General features: G+C 43.6%; 2 protein-coding genes across 2 annotated transcripts in view; one reads left to right on the top strand and one right to left on the bottom strand.

The window, feature by feature from the left end:
* Nucleotides 1–900: 900 nt before the first annotated feature.
* LOC308160045 (rho-related GTP-binding protein RhoA-D-like) lies at nucleotides 901–23506 on the bottom strand. Its single transcript, XM_080533901.1, has 5 exons — nucleotides 23415–23506; nucleotides 8244–8399; nucleotides 1851–1971; nucleotides 1390–1520; nucleotides 901–1248 (listed from the first exon to the last, which is right to left on the bottom strand). The coding sequence occupies exons 2-5, from the start codon at nucleotides 8397–8399 to the stop codon at nucleotides 1075–1077; spliced, it is 582 nt and encodes a 193-aa protein (XP_080390027.1). The 5' UTR covers nucleotides 23415–23506; the 3' UTR covers nucleotides 901–1074.
* The window catches only part of LOC308160661 (chemokine-like protein TAFA-2), a gene marked incomplete at its 3' end in the record, with an annotated part of 89860 nt that continues 85858 nt past the window's right edge, over nucleotides 21125–25126 (top strand). Inside the window, exon 1 of the mRNA XM_080534604.1 lies at nucleotides 21125–21174. The remainder of the gene's footprint in view (nucleotides 21175–25126) is intronic.

Raw genomic sequence — 25126 nt, 5'->3', positions numbered from 1 at the left:
AAACTCACCCCAGCTCAGCAGCCTACTTAGTGTTGTTGCTAGTCTGACAAGTTTCTATTCAGCAAAATGCACACAATGTACATAACTACATAGTCTCTAGAATCAAATATGAAGGATAACAGAGGGACTGCTACGGGGGAGGACCTCTTCCTGTGTCACTGGCTGGGTCAGTAGTGAGTTTGTGTGAGGCTGAGTATGACTGGCTCTATTGTACATCTAACAATAACCTACTGTGCCCCTGGAGCCAGCGAACACTCTCACCATGAGAGAAAGAGGGCGAGAGCAGGACATCCTGTTAAACCTCCACATGCAAACAGCCCCTTGCTGTTTCACAATTATATCTAGTAGTAGTAGTGAAGGAGTTCAATTCGGTGAGACAATTTCAGGAAAAGAACATTCTAGTCATGAATAGCGGTGGAGCTTTCCTATCTGGGAGACGTACAGTATGAGACGCTGTGGCTTTAGGGAGAAGCAGGGGTGTTCAGTCTGCCAAAACCGGAGATAACGTTCTACAAAACAGAAGATACCACCCTAATCAATGAGAACTTTCATGTTTGTTTTTTGTCTAGAAAATAGGTTGCTGTCATGTGTTTGTTCCTACAGAGGAGACCCAAGGTGATTCTTCTGTGAGATTGAGCCGTCCCTCCTCTTTTGTAAACAATACTTCAGTCAGAACACAGAGGCAGTTACAGAATGGCAGTGAAATTATATGTAAAGTATATGCACATAAATACAAAAAAACAAACATACATACATACATACAGCCCTCGTACAAACAGGAGGATGATATGCTGGTGAAGTACAGCAGAAGAACAAACAAACAGTGTGAGTACATGGAACAGAAAATAAGAGTAAAAAAGGCTGATTTGTTTTGCTTTCAACAAGTGTGAGTCTTTCATCTTCGTCTGCTGTGTGTGTGTGTGTGTGTGTGTGTGTGTGTGTGTGCGTGTGTGTGTGTGTGTGTGTGTGTGTGTGTGTGTTGGTAGATACAGTCCGAGGAAGCCGTTTGATGAAGGTTTCTCTGTGCGGGTCATCTGTCAGTCGCTAGTGGATGGGCCTCTTAGCCCCTCCCCTTCACAGCAGCAGGCATCGACGCCTTGTCTTGCGTTTGCGGACCTGCAGCGCTGCCCTTGTGGCCATCTCAAACACCTCTCTGACACCGTCCTTGGTCTTGGCTGAGCACTCCAAGTAGCCGAAGGCACTAATACGGTTAGCCATGTCCCTGCCCTCCTCTGGTTTGACAGGCTCCTGTAGGGTTAACAGACACGTTGCTATTAGACTCCAGGTGAATCAGTTGAGGGTTAACCATAAACCACAACCATGAAGAAAGGGTTCCTAAAGACGGAATGGTTACAGCATGAACACACACACACACACACACACACACACCTGTTTCATCTTGGCCAGCTCCCTGCGGGTGTGTTCGTCGTTCCGCAAGTCCTTCTTATTCCCCACCAGGATGATGGGAACGTTGGGACAGAAATGCTTCACTTCTGGGGTCCATTTCTCTGGAATGTTCTCTGATGGAAAGACACATGCTCATAAATTTCACTTAAATCACAGTATTCCCTGAAAAGAGCTGAGGACATTCTGTTTCCCTTCCCCTTTTGGGAAATACAAAAACAAACGAGTGACATTGACCCCCTGACACGACCCTGTTTGAAAAACATGAATTTTATTTTCCATGGAAGGAGATGTTAAGATATCATAAGAATGCCAGACATGGCATAGTCACGTTTTTAGAAAGGGGTCAGATTTTCTTCAACTCGTCTTCTGCCTTCTTTTCTTCCATTGGTTGTACATATTTGTGAGTTACGATACTGGGTGAAGACAAAGTCCTCAGGTCTTACCTAAGCTGTCAGGGCTGTCTATAGAGAAACACATGAGGATAACATCTGTGTCAGGGTAGGAGAGAGGCCTCAGTCTGTCATAGTCCTCCTGACCTGCTGTATCCCACAACGCCAGCTCCACCTGAGAAAGAGAGAGAGAGTAGTGATGCTGTGATGACTCCATAGGTGCTTCTCTCAAACAGGTATGTATGAGTCTCCCAGAGGGGCTGAGTTGACCTGCTCCACACACTCACCCATTACTGTGGAGGGGGAGTGGGAACAATGTCAATGTGGACTGTACACACTAACTTTTTGTTTTGTCCATGTTACCAGCCCTCTCGGTCCCATCTCTACTGGACAATCCCTCTGTCCTTGTTCTAGTTCAGTCCACTCCCTAACATGGCTGAGTTGGGCTCAGTAGCTGTTCTAAACACACACTCACTGCTTCTGACTGACTGACTGACTGACTGGCAGAGAGGAAAACACTCCTGTTGCCAACGAGACCAGACGGAATCTTTCCCATCGGAATGTGGAAGGCTGTGTTCACGTGATCCCGCCTGACTGTTCCACATTCCCTGGGGCATATGAGGAAAACCAGACGACAACAGAATCTAGGGACATTCACATCCTAGCTACATATTCAGTGCCCTCCTTAAGGAAAGAGGAAGCATGTTGTCTTCTTTTAGAGAAGCTTTATACTCCAACGCTTTGGATTTTAAATCAAACAATGGGGTCAAAGTAGTGATTCTCAGCTTTACTTCAATGTTGTTGTTGTTTTTTAAACATACTCCCTATTGTGAATGAATGAATATTGGAAAGAAATCATAATGTCCAAATAAAGTAAAATCTAAAATCTTATCATCTGGAAATGAAATGCATGTTCAATTGGATTTAAACCTGAAGATTGACTTGGCCAGTGAAGAACTTTTCACTTTTTGGCCCGGATTGCTATAGCAGCATGTTTGGTGTTATTGACTTAAAGTATGAATTCAATGACTCAATGAATTTGGAGGCATTTGCTTGTACCCGAGTAGACAAGATGTTTCTGTACACTTCAGAATATAAATTAGGACAAGTTAGCCAGTTCTTGTGGCAGCTATACATGCCCAAACCATAGCACCCCCTCCACCATGTTTCACAGATGAGACATACACATCTCATGGAGAGTGTTCCTGATCCACCATAGAATTCTTCCTTGGCCGACCAGCCAGATTGCTGAGCTCACCAGTGCTTCCTTTATTCTTCAATGTTACAAACTGTTGATTTTGGCAATGTTGTGAAGGAACACATCTGACTTAACACCTGTCAAGCCAATTTTCCAATACTTTAGGTGCCCTGAAATTGGGGGGACAATGTATAAAAAGGGTTGTAATTTCTCAATGGTGAAATCAATCCCCAAAAAAACAACAACATTGAATTAAAGCTGATAATGTCTACTTTAACGTCATAGTTATTGTAAAAGACAAAATGCTCGCTCTTTCCAATACTTATGGAGGGTACTCTATGTATGCACGCATGCACACACACACACACCTTTATTACTGATGGAACTCATTTCTAGCAGTGGGACATTGTGTATAGGAGAATGCTACCAGTCTATATATAGAAAAGTAGATGGGAAGAGAGTCATCATCTAGCATTAAGCGATATCAGAGAGGAAGATGAAGTCAAGTCAAGAGTCAAGAGTCACTTTATTGTCCCATCACTGGGAAATTTGTATTGGGCTTACACCCCACAGCAGCCAACAAAGAGCAACAGACAACAAAGAGCAACAGACAATACAGAATATTAGCACACAAACAGAAGGCGGACCTGATTAAAACAAGAGTGGAAATAAAATGATAAGCAAGATAAGTTACATTCATCTGGTGCAGTTTAAAAGTTTAACAGAAACGGGAATAAAAGAATTTTTAAATCTATTTAATCTAGCGCGGGGGACTCTGAACCTCCTCCCAGAGGGCAGCAGTTCATACTCTGCATGTAGGACATGGGAGGGATTCATGAGAATTCTATTAGCCTGTCTGAGAGTAGCCTGTTCAAAAATAGACTGCAGGGATGAGTGGTCTTTCACCCCTATGATCTTCCATGCAGTCTGTATCAGTCGGACCAGTTTGGACCTTAGTTTTACAGATAGGTTACCAAACCAAGATGTAATGCCGTATCTGATGAGACTCTCTAAGACAGACTGGTAGAAAAGTAGCATAAATTTTGGGTCAACACCATGAACTCTAAGGCGACGTAGGAAGTGTAGTCGTTGTTGTAATCTGCTACAAAGGCTGTCTACATGAGTGCTCCAGGTGAGTGAGTTATCAATAAAAACCCCAAGATATTTGTAGGAGGCGACCTGAGAGATGGATTGTTTGTGGATGACCACAGGCCTGTGGTCCCCAACACCTCTGGGGTCGAACACCATCTCCTCAGTTTTCTTAACATTTAAAACCAGGCAGTTAACATCACACCATTTAACAAACCTCTGGATTTCAGAATAATAGTCATTTAGGTCACTGTCCTTTTTGATTAAAGCAAGGATGGCAGTGTCATCTGAAAATTTTATGATGCGGTTGCTAGGGTAGGTGCTTCTGCACTCGTTTGTGTATAAAGTAAAGAGCACAGGGGAACTGACTATACCCTGAGGAGCACCAGTGCTTATGGTTCTGGGTTCCGAAAGAGTGCCATTAACACTGACCCGCTGTGTGCGGTTAGTTAAAAAGGAGTGATACCATTTTATAATGAGGGGGGGGACATTAAGCCCATTTAACTTCTCAATTAAAAGGTGCGGCTGTATCGTGTTAAAAGCAGAACTGAAATCAACAAATAAGAGTCGGACATAGTAGGTAGGGTCCTCTAGGTGCTTAGATATGAAGTGCACCATGGCTGAGGTTGCATCATCTGTGCCTGTATTACATCTATACGCAAACTGAAAAGGATCCAGAGAGCAACTGACTGCATTTTTCACATTACATATAATGAATTTTTCAAAGCATTTCATTACAACAGATGTCAAAGCGACTGGTCGCAGGTCATTATTTTCCTTGCAGCTAGCCTTCTTAGGAACAGGAATAATGATAGCGTCTTTCCAGATGGACGGAACAGTGTGAGAGTCCAGAGACTTCTGGAAGATAGGACACCAGGCCTCAGCCAGCTCCTCACTGCAGGACTTTAGCATGAGCCCAGAGATGCCATCCGGTCCAGAGGACTTTCTAGGGCGGGTGTTAGCGAACAGTCTCTGTACCTCGCGCTGCTCAATGGTGATACTTGCTTCCAACTCAGGCAGCGCCTGAAGAGCCACTGTTTGCTCCATCGAGAAGTCGGCAGTCTCAAACCTGGCATAAAAATTGTTAAGTTCATTGGCTTTTTCACCCTCGTTTAGGACACTAAGGCACCTTTTAGCTGGGGCCATGTTAGTCATATGTTTCATGGAGTCCCATAGTTTTTTAGTGTTCATAGAAGAGCAGTGGGATTCAAATGTCTCTTTCTGTTTCCTCTTGGCCCCCCTTAATTTGTGATTCAGTTCTTTTTGGATGTTCCTCATGGCCAAAAGATCCTTATTCCTGAATGCAATTCTCTTCTGAACTATGCACTTTTTGATTTCCTTCGTGATATGGGATTTGTTGTTAGGGTACACAGTTATAGATTTCAGGGGTAACACGTTATCTCTGCAAAACTTTATATAATCTGTAATAGTGTCAGTAGCCTCTTCAAGGTCCAGACCGTGAAAGAGGTCCCAGTCGGTACAGGAAAAGCAGCCTTTTAGGGTTTCAATGCCATCATCATTCCAGACATGAACTGTTTTAACTTGGGGTTTGCTACTTTTAAGCAGAGATTTATACGTGGGGATTAGCTGGACAACATTGTGGTCGGAGTTACCTAACGGGGGTTTAGCCCTGGCAGTGTAGGCGTCCTTAACATTGCCATAGCATTTATCAAGGATTCGTTCACCTCGCGTGTTACACTTAACATACTGCGTGAATCCAGGCAGCGCAGACTCAAGCTTACAGTGATTAAAGTCGCCGGCAATAAAACAAGGTGCTTCAGGAGTGCGTTTCAATTGTCTGTGCACACAGTCTGCTATCGCGCTGGCTGCTCTAGCAGCATTACCACTCGGTGGAATGTAAACTGTACATAGTACAATATTCCCGAATTCTCGAGGAAGATAAAAGGGCCTGAGGCTTAAACATACCAGCTCAATGTCAGGGTTGCAGACAGACTCTCTTGTAGTGTATTGGGAGCACCACTTCTGGTTGATGAAGACGCAGGTGCCTCCTCCTATACGCTTCCCGGAGTTTGAGTTCCGATCGGAGCGCACGAGAGAGAAGCCCTCAAGGTCCACAAGCGAGTCCGGTACGTCTTTCTGTAGCCAGGTCTCGGTGAAAACGAGCAGACACGAGTCCCGGTACTCGTGTTGGGCTCTGGTGTTGCATCGGAGTTCGTCAACTTTGTTCTTCAATGAACGGGCGTTGCAGAGAACCATAGAAGGCAGAGGTGGCCTGTCCGCTCTTCTCCGCATTCGCTGCCTCACCCCTCCGCGTCTCCCCCTCCTCCTCAGTCTGCGGCCGTGGTGGTCCGGAGGCCGAGCCCACAGCTCCCTCGGTAGCTGGGGAGCAGGTGTGTCGGTGGAGCGCAGCAGCAGTAGTAGATCACGGGGATAGCGGAGGAACGCCGGCGTGGATTCCCGACTCGACGGCATGGAGCGACATTGTTTAATAAGCTCCCAGACGATAAAAATAATGAACAGTAGTCTTGCTAAAACCATCATCTTGTTACCACACAGGTATGAATACAGGCTCACACAGCGTTAAAATGCTAAAAACACGATAAAACTGCTAAAAACACGATAAAACAAACAAACATCAGAACGAGGCAGCAGTGAGGCAGCCCGGGTCGCTACCGAGCAGCGCCACCGGAAGTCAGGTCACCGAGGGACAGGGACATGAAGAACTAAAGTGATGTCTGCTCTAGCCCTGCTGGCTGAGTGCACTTGCATTAACTAACCACTAGATGTCTCTTAGGAGTCAGTGTCCGCCCAGACCCGTCCTGACAATTCTAGTTTCTTTGTTGATTTATTCAATTTAATTGGAGATCGGTCATGGATATTTCAGTTTTCACATCAGTGTATGACAGAGCTAGATTTTTTTGCTTGTTCTCAATCTTCCCATAAACCACTCGGTTGTGCTGTTTGATTGGCCCCAAGCCCCACTCTAGGGCGGAGACTATGGCCCATAACCATAGTTATAACCCTAACCCCAACTTAAGTTTCATGCTATCAGTCGATCAAACAAGTGAAGTCATCAAATAAAAAAGAACAATGCTTCATTATCAGACCATGACAGAATAGCGGTGTTCTGTAGGCTAGCAACCCCTGCTCATACCCTGCCAGTCTGCACTGATATAGGACAACAGTGCAACAACTTCGTGGCTGAACTTAAAATAATCCGATGGTTATCATAATTTTTAAAATCTTTAATAAGGAAGAAAATAATTACATGTGTGGTTTTCTCTTTCTGCGATTCCTATTTTTCTATCGTGACAATGATTTGCAAGGCATTCTGGGATTTCACAAGACAGAGGGCTGTGGCTCTCTTTGGAGTCTGAATCTCAGTTTTTGAGGGCTATGTAGCCCTACCCATTGGCCCGACCCCTACATGAAAACAAGAATTAAGACACCCCTACTCTACACATGAATGCAAAACGATCCCGTAGGGTTGAAATCAATGGCCAAGGGGTGAAATGGGATTGGGCCTATGGCCCTCAATTGTTAAAAACTAATTTCCTCACTTCCTACACTTGCTTCCTACCCCTTAGATATTCTCCTCCAATACCATTTGACAAGAAGTGAGTGGAGGATGAGGAGGAGAGGACAAATTCAACTGAGAAAGGGCTCAAGACTATGGAGTAGAATGAAGTTGCCTGGAGATACTGATCTAAGGTCGGTTCAGCACTTCACTGCCTTATGTTTAATGTTAGGATTTGGGGAGGCCAAGCAAATCCAAGGTCTTCTAGCACAGTAAAGGAAACAAGAACAGGAAATCAGGCATTAGTCATAAGGGGAGGGTGGGGGTATTCCAAACCCACAGAGGAAGCCGGTGAACGGATCCATTTCCTGTTGTGAGACTCTCTCAGAGAGAGAGAGAGAGAGAGAGAGAGAGAGAGAGAGAGAGAGACAGAGAATCGGCCTGACCAAGGCACAGGATCACTGCTCCCCTATCACATTGCATTCCCAATAGCTAGCCAAAAAGCAATCCCTAGTTATGAAGATTAGCCCACATCTGCACAGCTCTTGTTCAGGCTGAACCTTCTCGAAACAGGGATTCTGTCTCTTAAGACTGCCTGATGTAATACAGACATTCTGGTCCTTACTAAGGCAGTCGTCTTCCACTCCTGCAGAGCTCCAGTGTGCTCCAGACCAGTACATACCTGTTTGCCGTCCACTTCAATGTCAGCGATGTAGTTCTCAAACACAGTGGGAACGTAGACTTCAGGGAACTGGTCTTTACTGAAGACGATGAGCAGACAGGTCTTCCCGCAAGCACCGTCCCCCACTATCACCAACTTCTTACGGATAGCAGCCATCTGAAAACAGTCACAGAGACATACGCCTATACGTTAACAAAACAAAACAGAGTGGGGGGAAAAAAGGCTGAAACATCATCCACTGTACAGTGCACTTCTCACACCCTCAAATCAGGCAAACCATTGACCAGTTTGTAGTAGGGATGCTCCGATTTATCGGCCACCGATTTAAATCGGCCGATTTCACTCCAAATGACTCGATCGGTGATCGGCAAAAATGGCCGATCGCAAAAACCGATCTTTTTTATTTTTTTTCCCCTGGGGAAGACAGATAACTGAACAGAAAACATAGGAGGACGTAACAGTATGTAAACCATGAAGGCCACGTTTATGATGTCTTTTATACAGCCATATCGACTGACTTGGGCTTCAGGCCCTAACTGGGTGATAGGCCAGACTTTTACTATGCCATAAAAATGGGTCTGCGTTTGCTTGGTGCCTAATGGATCAAAACTTTTGTCTAAAAAGCAAAAAATATGTAGGCTATCCAGTCAGTAGGCCTACAGTTATGTATTTTTTTTAAAATCGGTATCGGTATCGGTATCGGTTGATCTTGAGGAAAAAAATCGGTGATCGATATCGGCCCCAAAAATCCAGATCGGAGCATCCCTAGTTTGTAGTATGCTAATTTGACAAAAGAGGGAGAAATTATCTAAGGCTTTTTTCCTCTTCCCTTTCCTCTGTCCTTTCCTGAGCAGCAAGGACACACTGGCCTGTAAAACTGCAGGAGCAGCCGGAGCAACACAGAGGCCTGGGAGTGCTTGACTGGGAGAGAAGGGATGGACGCAATGCTCTACATACCGTACTGCCTGCCCACGCAACGAGTCCAGGGACGCACACTCTGTGACAAACTCAGTCACACTCACATGTTATCTGTGCCATATCTTTCTACAACTAACTATGTCACCTTGGCCATCCTGCTACAGTTCAGTGTGCGTGCGTGCGTACACACCGATCAGACCTCCCAAGAGATGCTTATAATGAAGAGGAGACATGGCATGGTAGGTGGTGAGACATCCCTCTGGACATCTGCTAAGAGCCTTGACTGATTTAAATCCACACTGACTGCGTTTACATGCACACTATATTCCTGTATTAATCGGAATATGCTCAATATTCCGATTGGGCAAGAGTCATGTTAACAGGTTGAGATTGAGATTGAGATAACGTTTATTGCCACTATGCATTACACATATAGGAATTTGTTTCGTCACCACAGCAAGTGCGTTTATACTTTTTTCACATATCAAAAAACAGGACAACACAACAGGTACCGAACCTGATTATGGCCATATTCCAATTCGGCAATATTCCGATTAAGACCCCCTGGCATATGCCTGTTTGAATCGGAATATTGTGACATGTTAACACCTTAATCAGAATATGACCCTTTTCAGAATATTCAGTTACGTCTGCGCATGCTCGATTCTCCTTAACAGAATGACACATGACCGGTTCCATCAACATCGCACAGTCTGTTAAAAGTAGGGATGCTCCGATCTGGATTTTTGGGGCCGATACCGATCACCGATTTTTTTCCTCAAGATCAACCGATACCGATACCGATTTTTAAAAAAAATACATAACTGTAGGCCTACTGACTGGATAGCCTACATATTTTTTGCTTTTTAGACAAAAGTTTTGATCCATTAGGCACCAAGCAAACGCAGACCCATTTTTATGGCATAGTAAAAGTCTGGCCTATCACCCAGTTAGGGCCTGAAGCCCAAGTCAGTGATATGGCTGTATAAAAGACATCATAAACGTGGCCTTCATGGTTTACATACTGTTACGTCCTCCTATGTTTTCTGTTCAGTTATCTGTCTTCCCCAGGAAAAAAAAAAAATATTTTTTTTATTTTTTTTAAATCGGTTTTTGCGATCGGCCATTTTTGCCGATCACCGATCGAGTCATTTGGAGTGAAATCGGCCGATTTAAATCGGTGGCCGATACATCGGAGCAGGCTCTGGACATCCTGAAGTTCTCTCTCCAGTCTGCATCCGTGAACTCCTTTAGGACGACACATTCCCACCAGTCTTGGCTCTGAACCTCCATCCACAGTCTCCAGGGGACTCTGTCTGGCGTGAACGGCATAAGCTGGAAGGCGATACACTCGTTCGTTATTTCTTCTCGCTCTTGTCTTCTAATGTTGAGGACAAGATCTGCAGGAGTGTTGTAGTTAAATTGTGGTTCAAAAAGCGCAAGTAGGAGAAAACAATAACGGAGGACTATGTTGGAAACAAGCATTATGGCTTAGCTGTGGGTTAACGCCCGCTCAACGACCACAACCAAGCTACCAACACTAACGTTACTATAGTAACAACTATTGTCCCGCCGAACCACGGGAATATGCCAATTAACATGTAAATGGAATATTCAAGTTGCTACATCGCATGTAATCGGAATATGGTGTCCATGTAAACGCAGTCACTGTCTGCCAGACCGACCTAATAGGCTACCATAGAATACTCACTACACTGCCATAACAGCAGACAGCACCATACTGTCATACACAGACATACAGTCAGAGGGGACACAACAGAAGCTTTACCCTACCATGAGGACACAACTCATAATTCATTCCAAATCGAAGCCTAGCCCCAACCCCATCATGATGTCTCTGTACATCTCACAGGATTGCATGGGTAAACCTAGCGTTGGACGATGTCCACATTTTCTTAATCACGATATGACTTTAGGAAAAAATGAAACGATATACGATAATATCCTTAAGTACTGTATGGTGGAGACATGCCAGCATGACCAAAAATGCTGTGCAGTTCAATAGCTCTCTGTATTGTAAATAGTCTGGTGAAACAAAGAGACGTTTTCACAGCTAGATGCTTTGCCTTGCATTTCATATATTGCACTTGTAGCTCACTTATCTGCCTTAGCACTTTTACAGGGTATTTTCTGCAAAATATCATAATAATAATTAATAATAATAATAATAATAATTTCCAAATATCACAATATTAGATAATATTTTATATCAACCCTTGGTGACCGTATCATAAACAAAATTCCACCTGGACCGTCAGAGGGCAAGTTGTCGCCCATCCCTATTTTGCTCAGCCTATCCAACATCAATCATAAGACTGGCCCTTTAAGATTCTGTCCTAGCTGGGCCGTTCACAGTGAGACCAGTTGAGCCCTCAGGATGACCCAATACTGTCTATGTGAGCTCCACTACCCCTCTTGTCCTCGTGCCTCTTTGTGTGTGTGTGTGTGTGTGTGTGTGTGTGTGTGTGTGTGTGTGTGTGTGTCAGGGTTTCCGTTAACCGGTAATTACCGGTCTTTGTCCGGTAAAATTAGTGGAAGTCCGACAAGTTGAAAACTCGTCGGACATAAATGTCCGGTGAAAATAATTCCCTCTAACCATTTTCAGCTGAGCACCAAACACACACACAGAACACTGCCCGAGAGAGAAGGACCCGCCCCCTTTAGTTAGCCTATAGGCTATAGGCTAACTAAAGGGGGCGGGTCCTTCTCTCTCGGGCAGTGTTACACGAGTGTGTGTGTGTGTGTGTGTGTGTTTGGTGCTCAGCTGAAAATGGTGTCCCGAAGCGGAGCGCTTTAACTTTATCGCACAATAACAAGGATAACAAACAAAACGGACAACATTTACACTAAGATGGAGACAAACTTCAGCGATATGATCTAACAGCCGGTCTTCAGGACGACATACGATGAGCTTGCAGGGCTATCCCCTATCTATCTGAGAAAAGGCATAGCCTAGGCTGTAACATCGAACGGAAATTAGCCTATACGCATTGCAAGTTAATTTAAAGCCTATTTATTTTCAAAGAGTTTTATTCTATTTTATTTTATCTGATAAAAGGCATATGAACGGAAATTAGGCTAGCCGTGTCACACCAGAAGCCTACATGCTTGCACTGTTACTGTTCAATAAAATGTTATACATCTAGACATTGTGGTATTTCTTTATATACGTATCCCAGACTGCCTATCAATTGTTTCTCAATAAACAGTTATGTTCTCCCCATTGTCATACTCCCGAGCTAAACGAAATGCCTTCCCAACCAGCGAGACCTGGTTATAGAAATGACGTTGTTTTATTGATTTTAAAAAAAGGGTAAAACTGGAAAGAGAAAATAGAAAACTCACATTAATCCCAAACAATTTAACAAACTTCAGTTAACGTAATGTGGAGTCCGTTCATTGATCGATGCTGTCTGTTCAGTTCCCAGTGAGGCGCCCGTTCAGCGCTGGATTTGACGCATGGCATAGCGCGCATGCGTCAAATCATGTTATATTATTATATATTATATAGCTCGCATCTAATCGTATCGGATGAGAAATAGACATTAAATGGCATATATAGGCCGCTACACAACAGTAATCACCGCGGCAAACAGCTATATTAGATTTGAAAAAAAGAAATATGATTTTTATTTATTTTTTTTATTATTATATTTTAATATGATGACCGGAATATATCACGTTTGTCTGGTAAATCGAATTCTTCCCGGACACGATGTCCGACGGCAAATTTTTCTAACGGAAACCCTGGTGTGTGTGTGTGTGCGTGCGTGCGTGATTGTGTGTCCTCTGCTGCTCTTTCAAGGCCTTGTTCCTCCTCACTTCAACAACGGGCAGCATTTTTAGAAACCAGAATAAACATATTCATACACACACACAATCAGGCCACCGTTGCTGTGTTGTCTCAGGAGAGAGCCACCTGTTCCGTGTGATAGCAGGCTGCTGCTCAGCTCCATACATCATACTGTCACTGCAGTAGAACTCACACACAATAATTGTAAAAGGGGTCATAGCGCGCACAATGCAAGATGGCATTTTATGACTTTTAGAAGGTGAGTTTGCAGTGATAGAAACAGCCAAACAGCAGAGCCATTTCAACATAGAGCATGGTTGATATCAATGGCCACCCACGCTGCACTGATGAAGCTTGATGCCATGACGTCATTTGTGGCACATTCTAAAGCTTTGGTCCTCATGTCGGGGTCCGACGTAATGATCGGACTCACACAAAAAAGATTTTTTAAATGTGAGCTTGTTTTGTGAACCTGCTAACAATGTTAAGTAGTTTAATAGTTAACTAGGTAGTAGTCAGGGTTTACTCACCGAATCTAGGGATGTCCCGATCCCATTTTTTCACTACCGATACCGATACCTGGGCTTCAGGTATCTGCGATACCGATACCGATCCGATATTTGTATTTATTGTTTTACTTCTGAATAATAACAAATACTTCCCCAGTATAGTCCACAACAACAGTTGGCTATTAAAGACTGCCAGCCTTTATACAAGCAACAAAAACAGTACTCTGCAGTACTCAGTGACCAACTGGTTTACAGTTAAAACTATTTAAACAGCAGCATTCAGCATTGTAGAAAAAATAGTCTGATTTCTAGTTTTAGTGCCTTCTGGTTTTAGTTTTTTTTCATAACAGGCAACTTGAAGTTTTAAAGTACAGAGTCGATATAATAAAAAACTGTTTAACGATCACTAAATACTTATAATCTGTGGATTGGATTAACTGTTCTCGTTTGCTGCAGGCTACCGGTAAGTGATAATGACTTGTAAACATACCTTCGTTTTAGGACGTGTTCAAAAGCAAGGACTGTGTGTTCATCTAATTATGTGTAGTTACTGTATGTGTTTTTAGCATGTCCATGTTCTCTCAGCATGCTGTGATGATATAAAAACGCAGTTAGAAGTTCCTAGCATTGTTCCACTGTTAGCCGCTAGCTGTTAGCAGCGTTTGTTGTTGTTTGATCAGTCACTTTTCTCCTGTCGCATTGCCATTTGGTGCACCAACATTCAAATACTCGTGTCGTCTTTAAAAAAAAATCAGATTTCAATGTATGATGCATCATTTGAAAGCTTACCATCTGTAGTTTCAGACTATGTAAATAACCGAAAAATTACTTAAGCAAATGGTTTATGATTTCACCAGCTGGCATCATGATATTGTCAGACTCATTACACACAGGTAGCTACTAGCCAACTCTCATGCTCGTGACCACTGACTACTACTTTATTTTTATTTTTTTTATTTTTAAAGTTTTTTTTTTGAGTGGGGCAGTCCCACTCATATTTTTTATTTTTATTTACAGATAAAGTGGAGAAGAAAGGAAGGATGGGTGAGAGAGAGAGGAGGGATGACATGCAGGATATGTCCCCGGCCGCATTCGAACCGGGGACTCTGCGGTTACATGGTCGACGCTTAACCCGCTACGCCACCTATGCGCCCCGACCAGTAGGGCTGCACGATTAATCGATTTTAAATCGAAATCGCGATTTGAAATGATGCGATTAGCTAATCGCAAAGCCTGCGATTTGCCTGCGATTCTTTTTTATTTTTATTTTTTTTGCCATTTAGCAGACGCTTTTAATCCAAAGCGATTTACAATTACGAATTACAGGGACATTCCCCCTGGAGTAACTGAGGGCTAAGTGCCTTACTCAAGGGCACACTAGTAGTGGTGTGGTTTCAGGCGGGATTTGAACTCACAACCTTCCGATCACAAGTCCAACTCACTATCCACTAGAGTCGACCACCACTAGCCGTATGGGATACGTCATACAGCGCGTCGGATTCAACGTCAATGAACGTCAATGAACGTCAATGTCAATGAACGTCAATGTCAATGAATGCACACGCACAACAACAACATCGCACGTGAAACGCCCACGTTTCGGTAGCTAGCAACATTCATGGTGGATAAATGACTTCAGCAGAGCCAGAAGCAACGATTTAGTCCCGAAGAAAAACAGCACTTCTGTTGTAAGTATTTCGGGTTTAGGACGACAGATGTGCAACAAAAGCAGGTGTTGGGCACGACCTGTCGTGGAACAGTCGCTACATCCAGACGCAACGCCACAAACCTGTATCAGCACTTGAAAAAGTACCACGGGCAGCTCTATGACGGAGAGTTAAGTGAAAGGCCCGTAGCCCAGTCTAACGTTAAGCAAACTAGAGTTTTAGAGTCGTTTGCGGATGTTACCCCGTATGAAAAGGGCTCACGAAGGCACCGTGAAATAACCAATTCCATCACGCATTACCTCGCTAAAGACATGGTGTCTATTAACACTGTGAGCAACGAAGAGTTTAAAAAACTAATCCAAACGCTGGATAAAAGATAATGTGATTCCATCCCGCACGTACGGAGCTGAAACATGTGGAGTACTATGCAACAACAACCGATCTGCGGTCGAGCCGTGCACTTACATAGGCCTACATTACGACGAGTTGAAGAGCTTTATCTATTTCAATGTTTACAGAAAGGACCTATTCTTTTTTACTGGACATTTTTATTATCACTTTATTTAACTTGATTGCAGTATGTGCAATATTTAGATGCTGCTCCTGAGCCATAATTAAATAACCTTGTTTGTAGAAAGGTCCTATTTTATTTTCATATTGGAATTGTTCAAAAAAAATTGACACTTGAGAGAAACAAAATGGCAGCTGTTTAAAAAAACATACATAAATATGTTGTTCCAATTCATATCTTTTAAGTTCTCATCCTTGCATTAGAACAGTTTGATGGCATAAGAGCAGTTAACAGTTTGATGGTATCATGTGGTAATGCTCTCTGAAATTAGCCCATGATAGAAGGTGATAGACAGATTCATCCAATCACCTGCCAAGTATTTTTTGAAAGTACCTGCCCTTTTCCAAACAGCTTCCAATTAAGCTTTCCTAGATGGTTGTGTGAAACAAACCACCTGAGTCAGGTTAGTAATGCTCCATCACATGTTTTAATCTGAAGCTTGATTTTAAAGCAACCCAACTTTAAAGCAACCCAATGTAAGTGTAGTTCTTTCACTCGTAGCTCGGGCTGTGGGGGTGCTAGAGGAGGGAGCCTCTAAGTCCCCTGAAGACGTACAAACAAACTGCACGTTGATACGACCTTCCTAGCCGGAGATATGGCCACACTTTACAAAAACTTCCTTTTTTTTTTTTGCTATTTAAAAAAATAATAATCGCAAATTAAATCGCAATCGCAATATCTGTCCAAATAATCGCAATTCGATTTTTTCCCCCAAATCGTGCAGCCCTACTGACTACTACTGTTGTCATCACGTGAGTGACACGCCAGATCGGGCACGCAGATCGCAGCCTATTTTTATTCTGGTGCGATCTGCGACCCAGCATTCAGGACCAATACCGCAGCGATATGCAATATCAATATCGGATCGGGACATCCCTAACCGAATCCATTGTAGTATTTTGGCTTGACTAGCGAGTTTGTGTTGTGATTCTCAACAACGTAGATAGTTCCGCGTTTCAAAAGAAAGTCTGAACGTTTTGATTGGTTGCCGACATGCGGACCAAATGATCAGACTGTCACATTTGTTCACAGCATGTCTCAGGTGACATGGAGCACTCCCCGTGCCACGGCTGTGAGGGGCACTGGTCTGCTGATAGTCCTCTCTTTTCTCCTTCTCTTCTCTTTCTCTCACTCTGTCACTTTGCTTTCTCCCGTAAGTCATTTCTAACAAGCCTCATTAGTATACAATTGAGCTTTCTAATGGCCAAAGCAATAAGTGTACAATTAAACAGAAAATATAAATCAATAACAGTAATTCTCCACTTCCTTCATCCAAATACAAGAGACAGCTTCAATGAAATCTGTAACCAAAAACAAAGAAACCACAAGCCTAAGTACATCATGTCCACAGAAATTGTTTGCACAATGATGGTGGACCACAGCCACCCTGCCTCTACCCCTCTCTTCCAAACCCCAAAGAAATAATGGGCGTGTGTGTTAATGGTGTTCGAGTATGAATGTAATAATGGGTGTGTATTTAATGATGGTATGGTCGTGCATGAACTGAGAATTATAGCCATTCTGTTCCCTCTTGTAAACAGTTTAATGAGCTGTGGTGCGTCAGTAAGATGAGGTGAAGGGACACTGGACTGCATGGTGGTGGCGTCGTAGCTAGAACCGGAAAGGTGACATGACACATCATCCTATATATTATATTTTTCTCAGGGTTATTTCTTTTTTTCTGAGTGGGGCATTCCCATTCATATTTTTTCATTTGATTGGATAGAGATAGTGAAGGTAGACAGGAAAGTAAAGAGGAGAGGGCATGTCAGCAGGGCATGGGCCGGATTCGAACCCATGCCGTGCATGGGCATATCTGTACACTGTAGAGCGCGGTGCTAGACCACTGGACCACCCCAGGCCACACATCATCCTATATTTAACAACGATCAACATACTCCATACCACCGCCATGGGTTCCATTTCAACTCGTATCCTAGAGATGCTGACTTGAAAATTAGCTCTTGAGAATTTATATCTACCTCGTCCCTCTGCAATCAGACCCTACCGAAAGTCTAAACCAGGACACGGTCGGATGTTCTCCGTTGTCCTCCTCTTGACAATATCAACATCAATATCAACCTGGAGACAGACAGAGAGGACCAACTGAAGCAGTGGTGCACAGCTCCAGCCCTTCAGCCCAATTGGCTGTAGTTTCCCCCATGACACGGAGCGATCACTGACAAGGACGGTAACAACTCAGTCATGTGACGAGCTGAGTAATGCCCAGAATAACATTAGTCATTTTTCCTCTGTAGTTACTGACTAGTCCTCAGTGTCTGGGGTTGGCCATAGTACAAATACTGGGCCAGTCTCAAGCATTAGTCACATGATCTGGCTGTGTGTGTGTGTGTGTGTGTGTGTGTGTGTGTGTGTGTGTGTGTGTGTGTGTGTGTGTGTGTGTGCCTGAGAGTGAGAGATCTCAGTGGGATAGACTCTTTGGCTGACTCGATCTGCCTCACATAACGGTTTAGCTTGGCTTGTGTGGGAAAGGAGAGGGCAAAGTTCTCATTCCACTCTCTGTTTGCAGTGAGTGCGTGGACACACACACACACACACACACACACACACACACCTAACTTTCCCTTCTCCTAGGTGGTTTGCGAAATCAGTCCAGTCACATATTAACCAGGTGTGCTCTGCTGACTCAGGAGATGACTACATGATACCAGTCCTCTAGTCCACACCTCACATGTAAGGTCCTGTTCTAGTCCACATGTAAGGTCCTGTTCTAGTCCACATGTGAATGAATGAATGAATGGTCTTTATTGTCATTGCTATAGTACAGGTACCAAACAAAGAAATTTGGGAGGGGTGGCTCCCCTGGTGCTAGGAAAGAAGAAAAAAAAAAAAAGAAAAAAAAAAAAGGGGAAAGGAGCTGTTTTACATAAATAAAGGCTATGTACACTATCCACTATACTATACTGTACAGATAAGACGACTAGGGTTGTCATATTGCACATAGTGTTATTGCACATTCATTTAAAGTGTCGCAGTTTGCAGGCTTGAAATGTACACATTTGTGCCTCAGCACTACACCTGATTTTTTCAATCCAGCAGCTGCCATCAATCCGTCCAGACTGTCCAGGGCACAGAACCTAGGTCTTTGCTGTGTTCAGGGCCTGGATGGCCCTGGGGTAGAAGCTGAGCTTCAGTCTGTTTGTACGGTCCTGTTCTAGTCCACATGTACGGTCCTGTTCTAGTCCACATGTACGGTCCTGTTCTAGTCCACACCCCACATGGAAGGTCCTGTTCAAATACATTTAACTTGTGCACTCCCTGATTTGTGGTTGATCAAGGTTATATCAACCAATTGTTTCCACAAATATGTCAGCTCAGTGATCAGGCCTAGCTAAATTAAAAATATCACAAATATTTCCACAGCATCAGTCTCCCTGAAGCAGGGTTTGGCAGCATGGCTAAAGATCAGTCAGCTAAACATGACCATGTTTGGATCCAGTATTCCAGTATGTCATGACGGTATGATATGATAGGACGGACTGGCTGGTCCAAATGACCTTTTGAGTTTGTTTTAACTGAAACCACAAAGCGTTGACGAGAACAAGCCTCCGAGACAGTCACAGTGTTCACTTGACTAGATCAATCATTTGGACAATAAGCAGTCCAACCAAAACATTGGAATTGGAATCAATGATAATTCGAGCTGTATCAAATGTCACTAGGGCTTATTACCAAGCCTTCTGCTGACAGCATGAACAATGACTGTAATAATGTGCTAATGTGCTATTAACCACAATGTCAGCATCATTATACTCACTACCAGAGTGATCTAGGAAGAGATAGTATGACTGACACATTTACTGGACATTCCGTTTAGAGAGCAGCTTAGCTTTGGGCTCTGAACTTACAAAAGGGAGCACATTTTCTACTCAAACAACATACACACATATATATGCCTACAGCTACTGGTGAGACACATTTGGTTAAGTTAATGAGTCATGACATCCAGTTTTACAAAACGTAGCTGTTTTTCTAAGTGAAATACAGTGTTATGTAACATTAACAGTGACAGCTTGAGACGTTAGTATAGGTCCATATGGTTGGTTGGGGGGGTAAGCTAAGAGGAATGTCTCACCCACTTCCAGCCCCAAAGCACACAACACCCTTCCCCCGCTACTCTTTATCTCCCTCTCTCTCTCCTCTTCCCCTCTCTCTCATCCACTTGTGACACAGCGGACGGGTTATACATTAACATATTCAAGCAGCCCACACAAACATGCACATGTACGCATCGTGTGTGTGTGTGTGTGTGTGCGTGCGCAACTACACTAGGAAAGTGGTGACTGAAGAACTGGAACAGAGTTCACACAGGCCACAGAGTTCACACACAGGTGACTCAACTCTCTCTCTACTCAGTCTGAGATACAGCCTACTCTCTCAGAGACCTCACGCCTCTCATTGCCGTGATTGGATCTTCCGACTTTCTCACAAAGGACAGCAGAGTTCAACAGCAGGAGGACACTGGCAGTACTGGAACGCCGCTGAATAATTGGCGTTATTCAGTCCAATCAGATCAATGCACATCAATGTGAATATGAGAAGAGACTAGGGGTCAGAATTGAGCAGGGTCCAAGTCACCATCCTGTGGGAGGGTAGGTAGGGTGAAGGATGGGAGTGGGATGACAGATGAAAGAGACTGGCAGGGTGCAGCCATCCAGAGACTGAAATAGGACAGAGCCATAGAGACTCTCCCTGCCCAATTTGTCACACAACTCAGAGCTGGGGACAGGAGGAGAAAATATAAGAGAGAGATTTATCCAGTCATCCACCCACCAGCTTCACAGAGGGCTACACAGAGAGAGAGAGAGAGAGAGAGAGAGAGAGAGAGAGAGAGAGAGAGAGAGAGAGAGAGAGAGAAGCAAGAGAGCACTCGTTCAAGATGAGGAGAAACTCAAATGGAACAAATGGAATGCTTTGATTAATATTCCATGAGATGAAATAAATACATGAATTAATTAATCATGGACGTTCTGGCAAAGAAACTAATTAGGAGTTGGGGGGAAAAAAATCACCCCTTCTCAGCAAAACTCCTGTGCTACTCTCTGACTGAGTGTGTCTCACCACACTTCTCCTACTCCCTTATTCGACTACTGTTTCTTTTCTCCATCTCTTTCCCATTTCCTGTGTTGCAGTGTGATGTCACCGCCAGGGAGCTAATGTCCCATATCCTAAGGCACTGCACTCCTGTTCATACTGGCACACACCAGACATGACATCGCACGCACACACCCCCCCCCCCCAATAAACTGAGAGTAGTTTATCAAGATAGTTCATTGACCACAGTTCAAGCCGCTACCTTGCTCAAGGTAGTTACCAGAACGATGATCTCTCAAGATACAGAGATTTGAATCAAGATACAGATTGGTGGCGCAAATGTCAGACGTGGTTACTGTACAGACGTGGTTACTGTACAGTGAAAATATACTGTAAGGTAAGTGGATAAGTCACGGCAAGGGCACAATTGTCATGTCTATGCTAATATCAAGGCTGGGAAACGGTTAACTAGCAAACCTACATAGCATTACAATATTATGAAAGAAGTGCTTTATTGGGTGATTGAGTTTTTTCATAATGCTTTGATTATAAGCCAACAAAACTGATGTGCGTGCGACCATGGAGCAGAAAACAGAAGAAGAAGGCATTAGCCTCCTGGGTGTACTGAGATCACAGCGAGTATGTCATCAGTCAGTCAACAGTCAGTCCACAGGGCAAGCTGAGTGAATCCAAACCAAACACTGTACTGTGTAGACAGACTTCTATCTCCTCTGGTTCTATAGAACTCAATCATGTGTGAACCACTGATGCCCCTGACCCTCCATCTCTATGGGGGGTAGACTACTGTGCGTCATCTAGGCTACCTATTGTACAATAGCACGTCTGCATCAGCTTCATCCGCAGGCAATAACACTGAAGTGCACCCCAGGGTGATATGGGGTGGTGGTGGTGTGACTACATGGGCCATTATGGCTTTCTATCATCTTTGCCTTTCACACTGACCTACCGAGCAACTCAACCATCTTACCTGACCTCAATAATGAGGACGGAAAAAAATTAACGTTATGGGTGACACATAACCCTTCAGCGACTGACAAGACCAGCACTAACTGATCAGATATGGAACACTAGCTGAGGGTGAGGCATACATGTGTGAGATAGGTAGGTCTAGATACACAGTTGCATCATTTGCCAGATTCAAGTACATGGTTAACTTCCCTGTTCCCCCTGTGTGTGTGTGTGTGTGTGTGTGTGTGTGTGTGTGTGTGTGTGTGTGTGTGTGTGTGTGTGTGTGTGTGTGTGTGTGTGTGTGTGTGTGTGTGTGTGTGTGTGTGTGTGTTGGGGGGGGGGGTGTATTCGCTAGCAGGCTGCACACAATACCTGTTTGAGTTGCCTTGTCAGCAGTCAGCTGTTCCACAATGACATCATCATACACAATGGCAGAGAAGCGCATTCCTCGGCAAACAACACCAGTCGACACCAGCAAATGATATGACATTAGAAGAAGCTGTAGCATGATGTCATGTGATGGATAGGCTAATCTAATCTGTAGTCACAGTAAGGTCCGCTGACCTGTTGGGCAGAGCTGTTGCTGTTTGCTTTAACCCGTTTTTAGACATACCAAACATGACATCGACAAAACGAGAGCTTAGAATTATAAGGTTCTATCGGGTAGTTCAGATAGGGTAGTTCAGAGATATTGAGCGTCAAAGTTTTTACATTCCATTATGTTTTGTGAGATGGAACCTTTGTGTTTTATTAATTACAAAAAAAAAAAAAAACTACATTTTAAAAATAACACCACACAGGCATTAATAAACACCCAATGGATCAGATTATGTAAAAAACAAAAAAACTCAATTTTGACAAAAATAGAGATAGAACCTTATAATTCTAACGTCACGAAAAGGAGTTGGCCACAGCAGAAGCTGATCTGTCGACCAGGCAGAAGGTCTGACGCCGCTGTGAGAAACAGGGCTACTGCGGACTGTCAGAAGGGTGTGGTGACTCCGACAGAGGAATGTCCTCGGGACAGACAACTGCTTGTGTAAGGAAACAACCGTAGCTTTTCAATAGCAAAGCCAGCTGAATCATAGCCTACCAGAAGCACCGAACGGGTTAACCAAAGCCAAGGCGTGAAAGTGACAAGTTTCGGATTCTTGCATTCCAAGAGTGACATGATGATTACTCGAAACGCCTCGAAAAAAAGACCCACAATGACTTTACTGGCCAAACAGGTTTCCCCCAAGAAAAGACGCGAAACTTCAGAACAAACACGTAAGCCACAAAACAATTATTCTAGATAAGTGAATACACACAAGTGGCTGTCTGCTGCTTTTCTGAATATTTGGCCAACTAGCCTATTCATGTTGAAATCTTCACAACGATTGATTGTTGGATTTATTTATTTTTTAAAGGACTGCGCGAAAGACTCCACATTGCCAAAGTCAGACGTGTGACAAAAATGTCACAATAATTTGAGAAATACTGGGAAACAAATCAACGCGCAATACAAGGGCTGGTCCAAGCTGTTGATTCTTCCAGGCAGCTGCCACCTACTTTTCCTTATGAGATCCCTACTTACTTTAGAGACTCGAAACCTCGGCTTCAAACATTTTTTTTTTTTTCAAAGAGATAGAAAATGAAATGTCAGGAAAATACTTTACAATATCTTACCTCTCCCCGCTTATATTGCTGTCAAATCTAAAGATACTCCGTCTTTTTTTCTTTCTTTCGTTGTCGCCCTTCCCTTACCGCAGTGGACTAATCGGAGAGTAAATTATTGCCAAGGAACGAATCTGACACACAGAAGACCCTCCCAGGCTCCCATAGGTCTACCAAGCGCGTTTGAGATTCTTGCGCCCGATCGCTATTGGTTAAAGGGGAGTTTCAGCCGTTAGGATCATTTAAAGTCTCCTCCCCGCTACGGTTAGAAAAATAATGACATCATTGATACAACCGGGAGGGGGGGGGGGCGTTAGGTCTGTGTGTGTGCGCGTGTGTGCGTGCTTATCTGAGTTGGATATACTGCTCTTAAATGCATTGATTAGATCATTCATCATAGCCAATAAAGAAATGTTCCGTGCTCAGTGTAAGCACAGTATCTCTAAAACAGTATTTTAACCACTAATAGAAAAGCAGAAAATAGTGCTTGCCCAGGTTCTCACATTGACAAGTAAGTGGTGACCACAAGCATCTAATCATTTGACACTTACAGAGAGAGGCTGTACTTGTCCACTGTGCACTGGGAGCCCAGTGCAACTTGATTATGCACAGGGAGAGCTCTGAAAGTGTATCACACTGCTAATTTAATGCTGGTGGATAAGATTATCCACCAGCATTCATTACCAGTAGCAGAGCTCCCCCTGTGCCGAATCAAGTTGCACTGGGCTCTTAACACATCTCCAGATAATCTCCTTATGAAATATGAAATGCTGAGGGTAGGTGGTAGGTCTAGTTAGTATCGTTCTAGTTGTGTAAGTGTAGTTTTATCCTGCCATAGCTCAACACAGGAAAACACAAAAACACTAAAATTCCATTCTCTCAAAAAGGTCATGAGGTCATCCGTTGCAGAGCAGCACTAAAGAAAACAACACTGTACACTGTATGTTCACCTTCTAACAGCAAGATGGAGTGCACTGCACACTTGATAGTTGAAACCATGTGCAACGTTTGTTTATCAGTTTATGTACAGTCATTACTGCTGTGCATTGAAAATGCACATGCTTCATGCAATGCATATGAGTCAATCCACTGTGCATTGGGTCTTGCATTGGGATTTAGACAGTTTTCTGCAGTTTCAATGGTAGAATACTACACACATTATGCTTATGAATAGGAGGAGTCAGTCCCATTCAATTGTCATGGAAATTCTCCACTGTAGTATTTCAGCAAAGGGATTCACAATAGAAGTTTATTATACTTGCAAGCAGAGAGGCACACCAGAGAGAATTCAGTGAGATCTCTAAAGCACAGCTCCACAAACCCCCTCCCTTATATGGAAGGATTCACACAGATCATGCCCCAGCCAAGGACAAAGACAGGGCGGTTGGCGGTTGGAACATATTGGGTGTATTCGTAAATTCGCTCTGAGAGGGCCGGAGCGCACACTGGGTTCAACGTCATAAAGAGACCAAGTAATTGTCATTAACAGGTGTCACAAGTACTGTTTCCCACATTCTACTTCCAACCTTCAAATAGCAATAGTACTCAACAAATGTCCATAATAAATTGCAAGCAATACAGCAGTATTATGTCTAGAACATTTCTATCAATAATATTTCTATCACACAGTGCTGATGATTTCTGTATGCCGTTCAATGCTTGGTGAAGTGGAAGGGGAGAGGACATGTCGTACATATTTTTTGTGTACCGCAGTTAAGGGGGTG

This window comes from Nansenia antarctica (genome assembly GCF_963989245.1).
Source record: "Nansenia antarctica genome assembly, chromosome: 6".
Taxonomy (NCBI): domain Eukaryota; kingdom Metazoa; phylum Chordata; class Actinopteri; order Argentiniformes; family Microstomatidae; genus Nansenia; species Nansenia antarctica.
This window is presented reverse-complemented; position numbering and strand designations above follow the sequence as displayed.